The 16,057-nt window shown below is 44.7% G+C and overlaps 4 protein-coding genes across 5 annotated transcripts; 3 read left to right on the top strand and 1 right to left on the bottom strand.

The window, feature by feature from the left end:
* Nucleotides 1–777: 777 nt before the first annotated feature.
* Nucleotides 778–5,234, bottom strand: Topors (Topoisomerase I-interacting protein). The gene is made up of 4 exons (XM_017251392.3): nt 4,322–5,234; nt 3,756–4,258; nt 2,302–3,701; nt 778–2,021 (listed from the first exon to the last, which is right to left on the bottom strand). Exons 1-4 carry the CDS (start codon nt 4,673–4,675, stop codon nt 1,039–1,041), a joined length of 3,240 nt encoding a protein of 1,079 aa, XP_017106881.2. The 5' UTR covers nt 4,676–5,234; the 3' UTR covers nt 778–1,038.
* A 76-nt stretch (nt 5,235–5,310) lies between these two features.
* On the top strand, nt 5,311–6,495 carry LOC108132121 (uncharacterized). The gene is made up of 3 exons (XM_017251394.3): nt 5,311–5,725; nt 5,789–6,134; nt 6,195–6,495. Exons 1-3 carry the CDS (start codon nt 5,537–5,539, stop codon nt 6,371–6,373), a joined length of 714 nt encoding a protein of 237 aa, XP_017106883.2. The 5' UTR covers nt 5,311–5,536; the 3' UTR covers nt 6,374–6,495.
* A 273-nt stretch (nt 6,496–6,768) lies between these two features.
* prod (proliferation disrupter) lies at nt 6,769–8,502 on the top strand. Its single transcript, XM_017251393.3, has 3 exons — nt 6,769–7,120; nt 7,185–7,791; nt 7,855–8,502. The coding sequence occupies exons 1-3, from the start codon at nt 6,908–6,910 to the stop codon at nt 8,091–8,093; spliced, it is 1,059 nt and encodes a 352-aa protein (XP_017106882.1). The 5' UTR covers nt 6,769–6,907; the 3' UTR covers nt 8,094–8,502.
* A 1,294-nt stretch (nt 8,503–9,796) lies between these two features.
* On the top strand, nt 9,797–10,833 carry LOC138926152 (uncharacterized). 2 transcript variants are annotated; one of them, XM_070279061.1, is made up of 3 exons: nt 9,797–10,216; nt 10,278–10,329; nt 10,393–10,833. In XM_070279061.1, exons 1-3 carry the CDS (start codon nt 9,981–9,983, stop codon nt 10,411–10,413), a joined length of 309 nt encoding a protein of 102 aa, XP_070135162.1. In that variant the 5' UTR covers nt 9,797–9,980; the 3' UTR covers nt 10,414–10,833. The 2 variants fall into 2 exon arrangements, with proteins under 2 accessions (XP_070135162.1, XP_070135163.1); XM_070279062.1 differs by having other exon boundaries at nt 9,798–10,216; nt 10,396–10,833.
* Nucleotides 10,834–16,057: the final 5,224 nt, after the last annotated feature.

Below are 16,057 nucleotides of genomic sequence, written 5' to 3'. Positions count from 1 at the left end.
ACTTGACTCTTTAATCAGCTTTATTGTTTATTAAAACTTTTATCTTACCTTTATTAAATAAAAAATATTTGCTTTTAATAATATACTGCCAACTGTACGAAGCCCTCGTAAGGGAAGCTCACACGACGAGGGAAGTATTAAGTTTATAGGTTTTAATTATTATTATTAATACATGAGATCAACATAACTCATCTATTACATTTTTTTATCCAAAACCCCTTTTCATACGTTCGAATAAACATGGATATTTACCAATAATTATTTTTGTTTATATATGCTGCTGCAAACCGTGATGAAGGAGTTTGGGAGCTTACAAACGTCGATATACTCAAGCCTACTTTAGGGATGATGCACACGACGGAAGACGAACAACCGGCCTTTTTTTTTAATTTCAACCAAAAATTACCACACAAAAAATAAAATTTAGACATTTTTACATTTAATCATTACATTTATTATGCATTTGATCTGTATTATGTATGTTTTTGTTTTCAAATTTCTTTGTATATATCGAGTACACTAAAATCTTAACTGGCCACGCCCTTCCATGCAAAAAACATTAACACTCGCCACAAAAATGATCGGTGTGCTATATCTATGGTTTATAAGCTACGAACTGTAAAGATACTTGCAGTTAAGTTTAGTTATTTCATATGTTTTAAATGGATAATCCTAAATAAATACATTTACAAATCGATGTGGGGATAGGGGCGATCTTCAGAGTTATAAATGGGTATTATTGGAAGGTGGGAGTAGGGGTTTATATGCAAGAACATGTTGCGGCTACATTTATATATGTATGTATGAATGCATATTAGAATAGACGTGAATATGTACAACTTAAAATGGCAATCCTAGCGCTAGGATACAACTACGACCTTAAGATTAGACCTTACTTACAAGCAACTTAAGTTACTTTTGAAACATATACAATCTATATGTACTTCCTTTTGTTTTTGGGTATGGTTTAGGATTCGGAACACGACAAGACGGAAACCAGTTAAAAAACGTTTACAAATAACTTTAAAAGAGGTTAGCCTATTCCAGAGACGCCAGGAGGGCGTACACACCGTCGGGATCAGAGTTCTCCGAGTTCTGATCCTCCTCTTCTTCATTATCATCGTCATCCTCGCCCTCGCCCTCGCCGTCGTCGTCGCCGTTGTCCTCCTCCTCCTCCTCCTCATCAGCTTCACCTGCATTGTCTTCTTTATCTTCATCTTCGTCACCGGTATTCTGCTTTTCGTCCTCATCTACATTTGTCTGCTGATCTTCTCCTGCATTCGGTTCTTCATTTTCCTCGTCGTCATCCTCATCTTGCTCTTCGTTGGCCGTTGCCGTATCCTCGGCGGTCTCAACTTCCGCTTCTCCTACCACGTCAATAGGTGCATCCAAGGGCATTGGTTCTTGGCTAACCTCCGTTTCAACTGCATCGTCAGAATAGAGCCCCAGAGGGGAATCTGCTCTTTCCAAATTGCTTTCTCCGCGCGGCAAGTCGTTGCTTAAGAAACTTATGGAATCTTCCGCGCCATCGGATTGAACGTTAAAAATTTCATCCATTTCCCGACGTGCCTCACTAGAGAGCGGAGCAAGCTCGATCAGCGAGTTGGCTATGTCGAGCTCCTCAACTGCCGCTCCACGAACCAGTGGATCCTTTCCATATTTCGATGGGGGCCAAATAAAGGAGTTTACTGGAGCCGAGCTGGTACTTTCCGTTGAGCTACTGTAACTGTAGTTGGACAGATTGCTATTGCTGCAGCTGCGTCGTCGCTTCGGTTCACTGCATCCTGGTTCGATGTCCTCCTGACGGGACAATGCCTGATGGGAAAAAGTCGGCTCTAGCTGCTGATTCTCCACCTCGTCCTCGGGAAGCTGCAGCTCTCGTTTGAGTGGTTTCCGATCTTCCAAAGTGGCCTCCGCTTTCAAAGTTGCTCTCAAGGCGCTGAGCTGCAGGTTCTCCGTGCTGTCGTCATCCGAATCGTCGCTACTGGAGGTGTCCTTGTTTGCGTTGCTGTTGCTAGGACCTGTAAAAAGTGAGAGAATGAGACAATTGCTCCAAAATGCTTGCAACTAATAAGGGCAAGTAATAACAAAAATTCAGAACTGCATGCGCCGAACATGAATCACAATAGCTGATAAATATTCTGACTCATGAATCACAACTGCAGGCATATACATTGTAGTTATTGGTAATTGTACGCTAGAAACAAGCGTACCTAATACCATACGTACGTGATTCTAAAAAATAAACATTGAAAACTGATGGGTTTCCACAAAGGATTAGTTTTCTTTCTTGGAACTTACGCAAGGTTCCGCTACTGTCGGCGGCGGACTCATCATCACTTGAGCTGCCCGAGTCACTGCTGCTCTCCAGCGGCATCTGCGGCTGCTCCGGGGGCAGATCCTGCTCATGCTCCTCCTGCTTTGGACTAAGTTTCCTTCTAGCCGTCTGACGGCGACTGCGCTTGCGGCGGGGTCTTTGTGCAGCTTTGGCAGGACGCTTTCTAGACGCCTTGGGCCGGCGGCGCTTTTTCTTTCTGCCCTCAGAGTCGGAACTGCTGGAGCTGGAGTCGTCACTGTCGCTGGAGAAGTTAAAACTAGAGCTGCTGTTGCTGCTGGGATTGCTGGCGCTTCTGGCTCCGAAGTAGTTTAGTTGGCGGACTCGAGTGGCCCGTCTCTGGTCTTTCCGGCGCACCTCTTCCAGCACCAGCTCCCAGTTTTTGCCACCCTTGGCCGCCGCACTCGTACTTGGTCCCATAAACAGGCCCTGATCCCTGGTAGCCGCTTCCGCTGTGGATGGCGCCTCAGGATTGGCGGTAGCTGGATTTTCTCGCTGCTCGTCAACGAAAACCACGTCGGAGTCGCTGTTGGAGTCCAGGCTCACTTGCTCCGGGGTGCGCAGGTGTGGGGGTTTCAGCTCCAGGACAAATACGCATTCATCTTCATCGCCGGAGCTGCTGCTGCTCTGGAGCTCAATGTGGGCGCTGACCGGCAGAGCTGCGCCTGCATTCCGCCGGCTGGAACTGCTACCATCCGTGATGGCAGCCACTTCGGCATTGGCGGCCGCATCGCCATCATCGATTTCGATAACCTCTGACTCCGCCTCCACCTGCTCTGCCGGACGCCGCATGCTGAGGTTGATGGCCACAGTCTGGGAGCCTACATTGGAAGTTGCGGTGCGGCGGATGGATATGCCTGGCAGCTCACTGCCATCACTGGCCATCGTCACACTGAAGGAATGTGTGGCACTGGGATTGGTCACAATCACGCTCGTGGAGGGGCGGCCGCTGGCAGCGCTCCAATCGTTCGATGACTCTGCATTTCCGGCCTCGCCGTCTCCGTCGCCATCGCCCACGTCCAGATGGAGTTCACTTCCATTAGAGGATTGGGTCTCCACCATGTCGAGGAGGTCGACTTCCACCTCCTCGGCTACGCGGGCAGAGTACTGAACCACATGGTCGTAGCCAATCATGTCGAAGGGCGAGCGAGCAAAGTTGAACAGCTCGTGGATGAAGTGACTGGTGCGGTCGCCCAGGTATGGCGTCAAGCGGCGCCGGAATGTGGGGCCGAGTATGTTCGTCATCGGCAGGATGTCGTTCATTAGCTGCATCACGGTACTGACGCTGTGCGCCGCATTCCTCAAGAGACAAATGATGTCGCGCTGGATCCACGGCATCAGACGATGCATCTGGGCGGGATTATTTCTGTAACATAGAAGCCATTAAAGAGATTGTATAGAAGTGGACCCAAAAACGTACCTGTAGAACCGGGCACTCCACTGGCGAAAGTGTCCCGTGCTGCTGTCGCTCACTGGCAGCGCGTAGAGCTTTCTGTCGTAGACATACCGTCGCCACAGCTGGCTGAGGGAGGTGTTCGGGGAGGCCGCTTCCTGGTCTTGTCGGTAAAAGTTCATCAGCTCCATGCGGTAGGGCTCGAACCGGCTGTAGGTGTGTCGGCTCCCAACTACCTCCTCTGCTACTGCCCGCAGTATCCCATCCTCTCCAGCAGCCACTCCGCCTGCAGCTACCAAGACGCCACCACCTATCTCCGCTCCAGCATCTATGTCGTTAGTCATCACGGCTTGATTTTGGACCAGTGGCACGTATCTGGGACGACGAACGATGTGGAAACGCAGGGAGGAGTGTTCCTGCATGGAGGGCGATGTGGTCTGCACCGGATATCGGTCATAATCATCCAGAGTCCGCACATTGTGGATGATGGTCTTGAAGGGCTGCTTGCACAGCGGGCACTCCGGTTTGATCTGTAATGCAAAAGGAATGTGTAAGCAGATGCATCTATCTGAAGATAGATCTAAAAGCCTTACCTTGCTCCACTCGCACAGGCACTTGAAGCAGAACTGGTGCATGCAGGAATCTGTGAAGCACTTGCGCCGGCAGCGCGACAGACAAATAGCGCAATTGGGCGGCGGTGAGGATCTGCCACTGGCCGATGCAGACACGGATGCGGAGGCGCTGGTCCCTGGTTGTCCGCCAGCTTCCCCGTCGCCCGACTCGCTACCACTCTCTGTTAGGTCTGCGAACTTCATGGCCGCCGCTGGCAGTGTCAGTGTTCCTGGGGTGGTCGGAGGTAAGGCTCCGGGTTCCACGATCACAGAGCCGCCCACGTCCTCCGCAAAGAATGTCGGAGCCGGAGCCACCTCCTCGGCAACCTCGGCCATGTTGGGAGCAATTCGATGGCAAACGAAATATGATTGGAAAATGTGGAAAAGTCGGAGTTTTGTGTCTACTCTGGCCTGCTCTTCTTCTCCTCTCTCTCTTCACCGTCTTCGTCGCCTCTCTTTGCCTCTCGCACGCTATATCATCTGGTTCGCAATTCGTTCTCGGGCTGTCTCATGCGTCGTTTTTGTGAGGCCTTTTCTGGGCCAGCGGCCACATATTCTGACTATTTTCCAATCCTCGACGATGGCCAAGAGTCTTAGCTTCCGGCCTGCACTATTTTCAGCCCTTAAAATACACAATAACACGTATATTTTCACGCCTGAAAATGCAGGAAACTCGATTTTTCTGCACTACTATGTTACCGTCCGTTGTATGCTGAAAAATACCAGACACAAATTTTTACCTGAATGAGAATTTTTTTAAATCAAAATTAGTTATTAGGTTAGCAAGCCTAGTCTAGCTATCAAGTTTCTTAGAGTTGCGAAATAGGCAATCGTCTTGTTTTCTTCTAGGAATGATAGGAAGTTTCTAGAATTTTTTCATGTAACCAACCCTAGGGTATATTTTGGTACATTTCAACAATGATAGAAAACACAAAACATTTTGTAAGCAAATACTAGTATTTAGTAATTAATTTACCTTTTATAATACTTTTAAATAAATTCCCTGTTCCATATTTGCAATTTTGATTACATATCTTGCAATGTCCCATGACAATTTTAAATGGGCCGCGCATTGTTTGCATCTTATTCTTTTTGTTGTTAGCGTCAAATCGAAAATGGTCACACTACTCGCATTATTGTTGGCGTCCCTTTTAACTTTGTTTGTTTTGTTTTCGGGTTCAAATTGTCGAAATCGCGATGAACCGGCGCAGCAAACGCACATCGTACTACCAGTATGAAGTCTTTCTTAACACCATGGAGGCCAATCCATTGCTGGCGGCCAACAAACTGACTCGAACCCAGGATTCTGCCAAGTGGAAGGAACTGAGCGATGAGCTGAACAAGTGCCCAAGTGGTCCTACCTTAGCTCCCGAAGAATGGCGAAAGGTGAATTTAAAAGACATTGTTTTCATGTCGCAACTTCATACCGATTCTATTTCCACAAAACAGCGTCTATACGACTGGAAGAATACCACCCGCTCCAAATATAAGCGAAGTCTACTTGCTACCGATAAAAGGATGTATTCGATCACGCTTTTAGAGAATCGAGCCCTGAAGATTTTCTACGCACAGCAATTGAAAGAAGAGCAATCCGCAGAGTACTTGGGAGATGACGGTCAGGAAGACGAGGATGTGAAGGAGCAGGAAGAGGAAGAGTATCAAGAGGTGGAGGAGGAAGAGGAGTTTGAGGAGCCGCAGGAGGTGTATCCCCAAACGGAGCCTATTGTTATAAATAGTGAATTGGCATCCACTCAACGATTGCACATCGATGGAATCGGAGCCATTCTGTATGAAGGTAAGAAGGTTATTATTGTAAGAATCAAATAACAATTTCCTCCTCATGTTTATCTTCTAGTGACGAACATTCCTCTCAGTGAAAAATCTCCCAAAGAAGAAGTTCCTGCCCCCGACTTCAATCAGCAAATTGAAATTCAGCTGAAAAGAATATGTGACATTCAGGAGGCCGCCTTGCAGTTCAAAATAGCTAGTTTTAAGTATAACAACCCCGGATTCGACTTCATTTCGGGGTTATAGTACCATATACCTGCAAAAGTATCTTTAAAAACTGTTAAAAATATTAACAATTTTAATATTAAAAGGTGCTTTTACTAAAGCATAGAAGAGAGGAATAGTTTATATGTAAAGAATATATGACCAATATACAAAACATTATTGAAAAAACAATCATATTTTAATGTAATTTAATTTTTTTAAATTTATATCATTACAATTTAATTAAAATTATAGCTTACAATATCTGCAACTAATTTCTTGTGTTAAGTTAAATGATGGCATTGTTTAAATATATTAAATTAAAACTATCGTTTGTCCAAACTATCGGCAACATCATGGACCAAAATGTTTATTGCCCACAGGGTGATTTGTGCATCTTTTAAGGGGTTGTTTCGATTAACAACACTAAAAAAACATCCACCACTTTACAATACTTGCGTATTTACCTGAACACTTCGCTTGGTGGCGTCGATTTGCTTTTTTTCGCTTTTGCCTGTACCCTATCTGAGAAAAGACTTCAAGAACGCCAACAGAGGCAACTAACGTGACCATCGCATGAACGGCAAGATGGACCGTCGCAAAAAGCGCACCTCCTCCGAGCAATACCAGATGTACATAGATATGATGGAGTCCGACCCTATTTTCGCCACCGGGCGGCTTCCACGCGATTGCGATGTCAGTTACTTGACCAAGAAGTGGAAGGAGCTCTCCGACAAGCTTAACAAATGCAGCTCCGGTCCCACACTCACGGCAGAGGAGTGGCGAAAGGTAAACAAATGCTGCAGACCCTTGAACGACAGCCCCAATTTCTCCCTCCAAAATATTTCCTTAGCGCCTGAATGACTGGAAGAACACCACCCGCTGCAAGTACAGACGCAGTCTTCAGTCAACGGACAAGGACATATCAATGACGACCCTAGAGATCCGGGCTCTGGACCTGTTTGGCAAAGTCCCCAGCACCACCGGCGATGCTCTGGTAAACCTAAAGTCCGAGAAGGATGAAAACGACGACGAAATGGAGGAACTGGGTCAACGCACATCGGCAGCCTTCCAAAAGGAGCTACAGGCAGCTGTAGAGGAGGCCATTAACGAGGAGGACGAGGATGAGATGGTAGAAGAGCACGTAGATCAGGAGGACATGCTGGACGATGGCCTGGCGGACAATGGCGGCGGCATCGAAGGTGCTGCAGGGGCCACCACAGCAGTGAACACAGGCGGCGGCACTTATCGTACCATTGTCGTGGACAACACCTCCTACGAATCCGTGGAAGACGAAGGGCAGGAGGTGATCCATCATCCCGTAGAGTTTGTTACCACGAGACGCCAAGCATCTGCGGTTATCAACGCCGGAACAGCCACCTCCGCTAGCAAGCTGATCAATGGAGAGCTGCCCGCAAAAAGGATGCGCACACAGGCCCGGGATCAGATCATCTACGAAGGTAACTCAACTATTTTCTCATCTAAAGAATCCTTTTAACTTTTGTTTATATTTAATTTTTCAGTTAAAAACGCGCCGCGTTGTATTTCGAACATGCAGGCGGTGCCGCCGTTGCACAACACAAAGCTGGATCGGGAACGAGAGCCCAGCTCGCTGACCTCCGCGCTAACCAGCAACGATGCCCAACAGATTGCGCAACAGCTGAAGCGGCTGGCCGATATCAATAACGAAACACTGCAGTTTGAGATAGCGCGCTTCAAGTTCAACAATCCCGGTTTCCAGTACAACGCGCCATCGTTATAGTGCTTTGGGCAGCAGGCCAGAAAGTCTCAACAGTCCGCAACGCTGCAGCAACAGCCGCAGGAGTAGTCGAAACGGATTCAGTAGCGAATAGAGCAGATCAGGAGGAGCTATATAAGACGGAATATCTCGAATTGTATTGTGTAGATGTGGAATAAAGGTCGCCGACAATGTGTATCCATCTCCTGCATGGTCTCTGCCGGAAGCAGAATCGTAATTTATAGTAGCCAGATTAGATTAAAATTTACAAATAGTCTTTTAAAAGTGTACTCGATTTATTATCCTTCACAACACATTGCATTACGATATCCATATGTGTAAGTTTGAAAATGAATTAAAAAAAGTAAATTGGACAAGTAATTTTAACACGTTTTATGTAAATGTAAAGAATAAAGTTTACCAATGATAAATATTCAGAGCAGGGGCGTCCTGCTCCACCTTTTCCTTGTTGCCTGTTGAATTTTTAGGCTTATTTATGACGCCACAGCGCCCAGACTTTGGAGCCATGGCCAACACGAAAAGTCCATTAATCAAAGATGCGAGATGGCGTCGACAACGCATATGCATTGTATTTTGCCGGCTTTGGCTTTGGCTTTGGCTCTGACTTTGGCTATAGCTGTGGCTCTGGGTTTGGTTGGGTCATTTAACCTGACCGCCAACTAGTGGGCGCACTTTGTAACTGTCAGGCAGGAGGGCCCAAGGCACCGATGCGAAAGAAATCACTTGTGGCTGTTACAAAGCTGATGCAACAAGTGCCGATCCAAGTCCTCCTCCACCTCCACCTCCACCTCTGCCTCCTACTCCTCCTCGTCCGGGATAACTGCAATGGGCAATAGATCATTTGCAGGCCGTGCGCTACGAATCATAAATTACCGAAGAGCCAGACCTCCGTCATGAAACTGCGACGACGACGCATGGCGTTCCGTTAGGAATCGTTGCCATCTCGATGATAACTGCACAACACGTCGTATACTTAATCGGTTCTGCTGGAGGTTCACTTGAAACTATAATGCTATTATTAAAGTGATAAATAATATTAATATGATTAGGTTTTAAAAAAAATGTATGTTTTAAAATGTACCTTTATGGACATTTATAAAAAAAACCTTTTTCAGCAAATATTTAAGCTTTTTCCTCTTCTTTTCGATGATTTCTAGATCCTAGGAAGAAACCTTTTCCATAAGAAAAATTCATATATTTTAGAGAGTTATATTTAAAATATATTTTTGGGTTTTTTGTCAGTGCCATCTCGTCGTGGGTGCCGCTTCACAATTTGATGAAAAGCTGGCTGGCAAAGCTGATTAACCCACACTCGCACACCAGCACCGGCACTCCATACATCGCGGGAAACGTGTGCCTGGGACCCAGATGTCTTCTTCTCACATGGCCGTGAAACCACGAGATGGGCTCCATCTGGGCCTGAAACCCAGTCCGAGGAACCCGACCTGGAGTGAGTGCATGGCCAGTCCATTAAACAGTTCGTGTTGCACTCGTTTCGCGGTGCCAGGCATAGGTGCATGTATATGCGTTCAGAATTTTGGTTTAAGGTTTGGGCTTGGGCTTGGACCAGGGCACACATGAAGGCAAGCGTGCAGAATTGACCCCGTGGGCCAGTGCTATAAAAATTCACAAAGAGAAACGGAACAAAATGAAACTAAATAGGCTTTTTTTGGACGCCACAGGGTCGAACTTTTAAATACCCATTACAGTACAGGAAACCCCTTTCTAGAAGGCTTGGGAGTTTCATTCCTATAGGCTAGTCTCTCCATATTGAACCTCCTTCATTAGTCGAAAAGGAACGCGTTAGGTACGAAATAAACATCAACAAAACACAGCATTTTCACAAAATTAGATTAAAAAAAATATTACAATTAATACAATCCTTGGAGCATGACCCGTATAGACTTAAGGGTTCGCTGTCCGAGCCAAAGACAAGTGGATTTTCATATCTCAGTCAAGATGCCGCTGCAGAAGATGATGAAGGCCTACACTGACTATTGTAAGATACCCTACGACCGTACTGTGTTTCGAGTTCGTGGTCTCCGGATCGAGGACACTGACACGGCTGAGGTCCTCAGTCTCCGGAACAATGATGTCGTTCATGTGACCGAGATGAAGAGACTCAGGTCAGCCAAAGGGAAACCAAAACTCGCTTAGAACTATTTGATGTTTCTTTTCGAAATTTAGAACAAACATGGGATCGGGTGTTTCAATTTATTTTCCTTGGGTAGTATTTATGGTATCGTATTAAATTTGTATTAACATTGTAAGGCTTTGCTTTAATCTCTAAAACACACTCTAGCAGAAATGGTCGTGTCCTTAGTGCTGGGAATCTCTAACTTGCAACTGTGACTACTTTTGCGAAAATCTCTATGCCCCACTCTGTGGCTGCGGTTGCCCTTGTGGGCGCAAATGTGAAAAGCGTTTTTATGCCGGCGATTATTACGCTTGATCCTGAAGCACCAAAGGGTCAATTGATGTTTGTGATGACGCTGACTTGTGTTGATGTTGATGTTGCTGTGGCCTCTGCTGATGCTGATGCTGTTCCTGTTTCTGTTGCTGTTGCTGTGGGTACCAGCGAGTACCAGCAACATGCAACAAAGTTTTGATCGCTTGCCCGCAATTTGCGTTGGAATTTTAAGCAGCACCGCAGCATTTCTTTATATTTTGTACTATTTTTTTTGTTGCGGCCGAAAATTGCATTTCTTGGCCCCAAGCAATAAAACGTCAGCAACAATATGTATATGTGTAGTAATAGTATATTGTCTACACGAGTAGTGTGTGGAGTCCCCAGAGATATATCACTGGGCTGAGAGCCGAGCTCTCCGATAGTGCCCCACGGCTGAATCTGGCCATCATCAAAGCCGGCTTTTGATATAGAAATTATTTATAGTCTTGTGCCGGGCGGCGGCAGCGGTTAGCAATCGTAAATCTAAAGATCCTTTTCTTAAAAGCTTAATTCTGAACAATTATTATGGGGCAGCTCGATCTCTTCCTCATATCAAATTTGATAGGTCCCAGTCCCAGTCGCAGTTCCAGTCCAAGTTGCAGTCTTAGTACAAGTCACAGTCTTGGCCATGTTGCGTCCAGCGTGTAATTATATTAGCATGATCTATGCCATTACCGCGCACACACATCGATATGCGGCAATTAGTGCTGCGGCAGAACAAGTAGAACTGAACTATCGGCTAAACAGTATGGCCAGCGGGCGTTTATGGCCAACGACAGGCCATTATTGACGCCACTCGATGGACTGGCCATCATCGATTGCTGCTGCTGCTGCTGGTGCTGGTGCTGCTGCTGCGGTTCCTCTATGTTGCTGCTTGTCCCTGGCGTTTCTGGCTGGACGTTGCAAGTTGCTGTCGCATGCAAATTGTCGGCATATCCCAAAAGTGACGGGGGTATTAAGTGGCCAAACTAAGCTGCAAAAAATATTGAGCGCTGAAATGGCGCCCTCTCAGCTGAAAGTCGTAAACACGCACTAATTGCAGCCATGATTTGTTGCACATTCCACTAATGGCGTTCGCAGGACCAACAGATGCACCATTTCCACCAGGAATAGGAGCAACAGCGACTCAAATCGATGCCTAATTGCCCATAAATGGTAGTTCTCGTTGGCGACATGTACAATAAGAAAAAATAAAACTAAGAAATATGTGAAGAGTCTTAAACTTCTTTTTAAAGAATGACTAGTTATTTTTAACCTTTTAAAAAATTATATAAAGTTTTTAAATTTTAGATAAACTATTTTTGTAAGTGTACAGCTTTCAGCAACAAGCAAAACAGGCATTTCTGATTTATAAACAAAATTTAACAACCGAACGGCGATTTAGGGCATTAAAAATGATGTAGTTGCTGCTGTTGCCATGTTGTTATTGCTCCTGTTGCGGCAGCAGCCCCCCGATGTGGCTCCTGGGCCTGCAATTAGGCGCCACTCCTGGCGGGGTGGTCCACCATGTCGCCATGAATCGATCGATCCCGTCGATATACAAATCGATTGCTTGATCTCTCACTTGCCACAGCCCCAGCAGCAGCAGCATCGGGAGCAACAGCAACTTCAAGATTCTACAGCAGCAACAAAATAACGAAAAGTTGCTCGCGTGGTCAGCGCCAATTACTTAGAGCATATCAATTATATTACGGCAATGCATTGTAAAATAAATGCCTCAGAATGATAGCCAGTTGCAGTGGTTGCTGCTGCTGCCGCCGCTCCACTGTTGCTGCCTCCACTGGTTGTAATTGTAATTGAACTGCGCGTATTGCGAAATTATTATTTTGTGCATTTGCGATTGCAAGTGCCTACTGCGGGGGTATACCATGCACATTGGTTCATCCTTTGGTTCACTTTGCTGCACTCCGCTTCAGTGGAGTGCACTCCAGGCCCAAAGCCAGAGCCAGAGCCACAGCCAGGTCCAGGGCCAGGGCCAGGGCCAGGGCCATCCTGCGTGTCTGTTCATATGTTTTCATTACTTTTGCCCATTATGCGTGTACGTGACGCACAATTTGAAATTGGCAGAGTCAGGCCAAAGGCAGAGAGCTCATAAGCCGGATACCCGGCGTCCAAATGCGCACAGTTCCAGCATTGGCTTGCACCTCATCGCTCCAGCGGTTCCAGCAGCTCCTATTCCGCCTCCTGACCCGCCGCCACTCCTCCAATCCGGCCCCGGATCGTCGTCTGTTTGTGGCTTTTGTTTGCTGTTCAAGTTTACAATTTTAATGCACTGCCACTTGACTGTTGACAGTGGTCAACAGTGGTTGTTGTGGCACACTTAAAAAAATGATATACTATAGGTGTGTAAATATTTATTTTATTGCAAAAATGTTGAAAAAAGTTTTTCTGAAATTTTAAAACAATCTGTTTTCCTTGGCGCTCTATAAACAGTTTTGGGTTTTAGTTTTCCGTGTGGCAGCGTGTTTGGTTTATTGATTTTATTCTGGGCATGTGAGTGCAACCTTGCCGGTAGTCGTCCATGTTGCTGCGGCTGCTGTTGCAGCGCTTGGCTCTCATCTCGCACATGCCCCAAAATGAAATGCATGTTTATGTTTCCGTTTCTGTGGAAGCCATCGTATGCTGATTCATAGTGTTGAGAGCACCGCTTGAGTCTTTAAGTCTCATTTTCCTCACCAGCCAAGGTTAGGTAAACATAAGAAGACTTTTAAGCAGATATTGCATAAGTTTTAAAAAAAAAATATATATTTTTTTTCTTTTTCTCTTTTTGGAATCTAGGTGACCCACGCCCCATTAAGGCCAACACAAATCGATGCAACAAAGGGCCAATAAAGGATGCCAGTTATTCCAGCTGACATCGTTAGGGTGCCACAATTGCCCGATATGATTGAAGTACTTCGGAGGTAACGAGGCAGCACCGAACATGGCCTCCATATCAAACTGCCATCAAACAATTTCAAATGGATCGAATGGGAAATCGGCAGAGCCAGCCAATTGCTCTGGCTCTTGCTGTTCCTGTTGCTGCTGCTGCTGCAGTTGCTGATGTTGCACTTACAGCTGCTGATGTTGCTGCTTTGTATGCATGCAATGAACGTGATCGGCTGCAATTTCAGCGACCTGAGAACAAAGTGGGCACAACCGGAGGAGTCAAGCCGATTGCGATTGGAGCGACAATGTTGCCATGTTGCAAGACGCACGGGAGCAACAGTTGCTGTTGCTTTTGTTGCTGCTGCTGCTTCTACTGCCACATTTCACCAGGTCCCGATCCGATGATTGAAATTCTAAGACCAGCAACTGAAACTGAATCCGATTCCGACTGAAAGACTGACCTTTTCGCATGAGAATCATCGACGGCAGCCGATGATGGATGCACTGCCGCAGCCAAGCTGAGATCTGGCCCTGGAGCCAGGGAGGGCGATATGGCTGCGATGGGTGCCATGTCAGTTGGAGTCAGCTGAAAGCTGTCAGTACGTGCAACTCCTCATGGGGAATGTGAGTGCAAGGAAAGTGGCTTTTTCTCATCGATACAAATGTACATACACTGTTTTTGGAATGAGAACATCAAATCGGGCATGTTAAAAAATGTTTAATCCTTAATTATTACTGCTATATACTGCAATATCTGGAAAGTTAGCTGTGTTAGATGTTCAGTTTATTGTTCTAAAAAGATATAATAATATTGTATAATATTGTATTTAATATTGTATTATTAAGTTTGGATCAAATTAGATAGATAGGGAAGTCTTGGTAATCGATGTTTACGATTATATGATACCCGATACTCTTGCTGCATACATTTATGATTCACGGTATGATTTTTTAATTTTATATTTTGAAAATTTCTTCCATGAAGATCAATTACAATTGTATTATAATATTTCTCTTTTAGAAATTAAAATACAATTTCAAACCTTTATTATTCTTCTCAGCCCGGATTAGATTACGTTTTAGATCGCTACTATCTTTGTGAAATATTTTCAAAGCTCTTAATAGTTTTTTATTTAAGAGGACGGTTATTACGAATATAAATATATTTTGACATTTTATTTGCTCACTTTATCCAAGTTCAATACATAAGAGTCTATAATGTAATCTAAGGGGTTTCACGTATTCCAAGCTCTCCCTGATAAGGATAAAGTATAAACTTATTTTGATGTAAGGTTTGTTTTTAAGATAATTGAAAAAAAGTATTACAATTTTAATAACGTTGAAATTTACAAAATATTTAATTTTTAATACTTTAAGAGTTTTAAAGTAAATTTAGCAGGGACAGTAATCATTATGAGTTTCATTTTAAAAATCACAAAATAATCATAATTTTCTGAGCGAAAAAAAAAAATCAGAAATAATCATTATTCATTATTCTATGATCGAAAAATAAAAATCATGAATAATCATTATTTTTAATTATTATTATAATTATAATTATTATTTATTGATTTTTTTCGCTCAAAAATGTCACTCAATTCATGATTTCTCGCTAGGTATTAGTTTTTTGTAAATATGACTGCATATCTCATTAGACAACATATACAGGTACCATTTAGTACCATGATTTTTTTTTAATAACAGCCTTCCGTACCATCAAAAATTGGGAAAAACTGAACATGAAGATTTTTTACATTGAAAGATACTTTATCCTAAAGCTTCAGATTTTGATTTTTCAATTAAAGTAGCATATTCGGCAAGGACTCGTTTTGAGGATTACACATTTGGATAATTTCCAAGTTAAAAACAAGTCTCTTTAAAAGCTCGGTTCAGAAAATCAGTCTGAATTTAATTTAGACTTAGGCCCTTTTCAATCAAATTAAAATATTTTCAGAATTACAAAATATTACTAATTAAGTTTTCGTGGTAAGCAAAAATTGCATAATGCGACGGATAATAACGCTGATCCATCGAAAAGAAAAAGCAGAAAGATCAGAGCCACAGGAGGGGGGCACACACTCATCTTGGCATCCCAACTTCTTTGAGTCGTCCCTGTCTTCGTCGTTCCAGCCATTCCATCGCGGAATTTCACAGCGAATCATGGAAATTTGTTCGACGGCCTGTCCTTCTTCCGCCCCCTCTCCATTCTGTGTTTGTTTGTTTGATTGGGATTTGGATTTGATTTGATTTTGCCAGCATAGCAGTTCTGTGTTAGCTTCTCCTCCGGCGTTCTTCACTCTCTCCTGGCCAGGCCAGCTGCCCCACCACTCCTCCCACGACTCTGTTGGAGCTATTCAAATGTTCTGTGAGCACAGTTTCTTGACCCCGTCGTGTGACGCAGGCGCTGTCGCTCGCAATTGTAACTGCACATGCGCGCGCCTTGTTCCTCTGCCTGGCCTGGCTGCTTGGATCCCCCACAGATCCCCCTTCTCCCACCGCCCCCAATTGGCCGTTTGGCAATTTTGCAACTCCTTCGCCGATGTTGCTGTTGCTGTTGTTGTTCTTTCTGCTGCTATTGCGGGAAATGCGATTGACGGTAATTGGTTGACGTTTGTCTTATTTAAATTTGTTTTCTTTGGGATTTTTTCTA

The sequence above is a fragment of the Drosophila bipectinata genome, chromosome 2R (genome assembly GCF_030179905.1).
Source record: "Drosophila bipectinata strain 14024-0381.07 chromosome 2R, DbipHiC1v2, whole genome shotgun sequence".
NCBI lineage: Eukaryota > Metazoa > Arthropoda > Insecta > Diptera > Drosophilidae > Drosophila > Drosophila bipectinata.
Note: the sequence above shows the minus strand (reverse complement) of the source record. Positions and strands in the feature narration are given on the sequence as shown.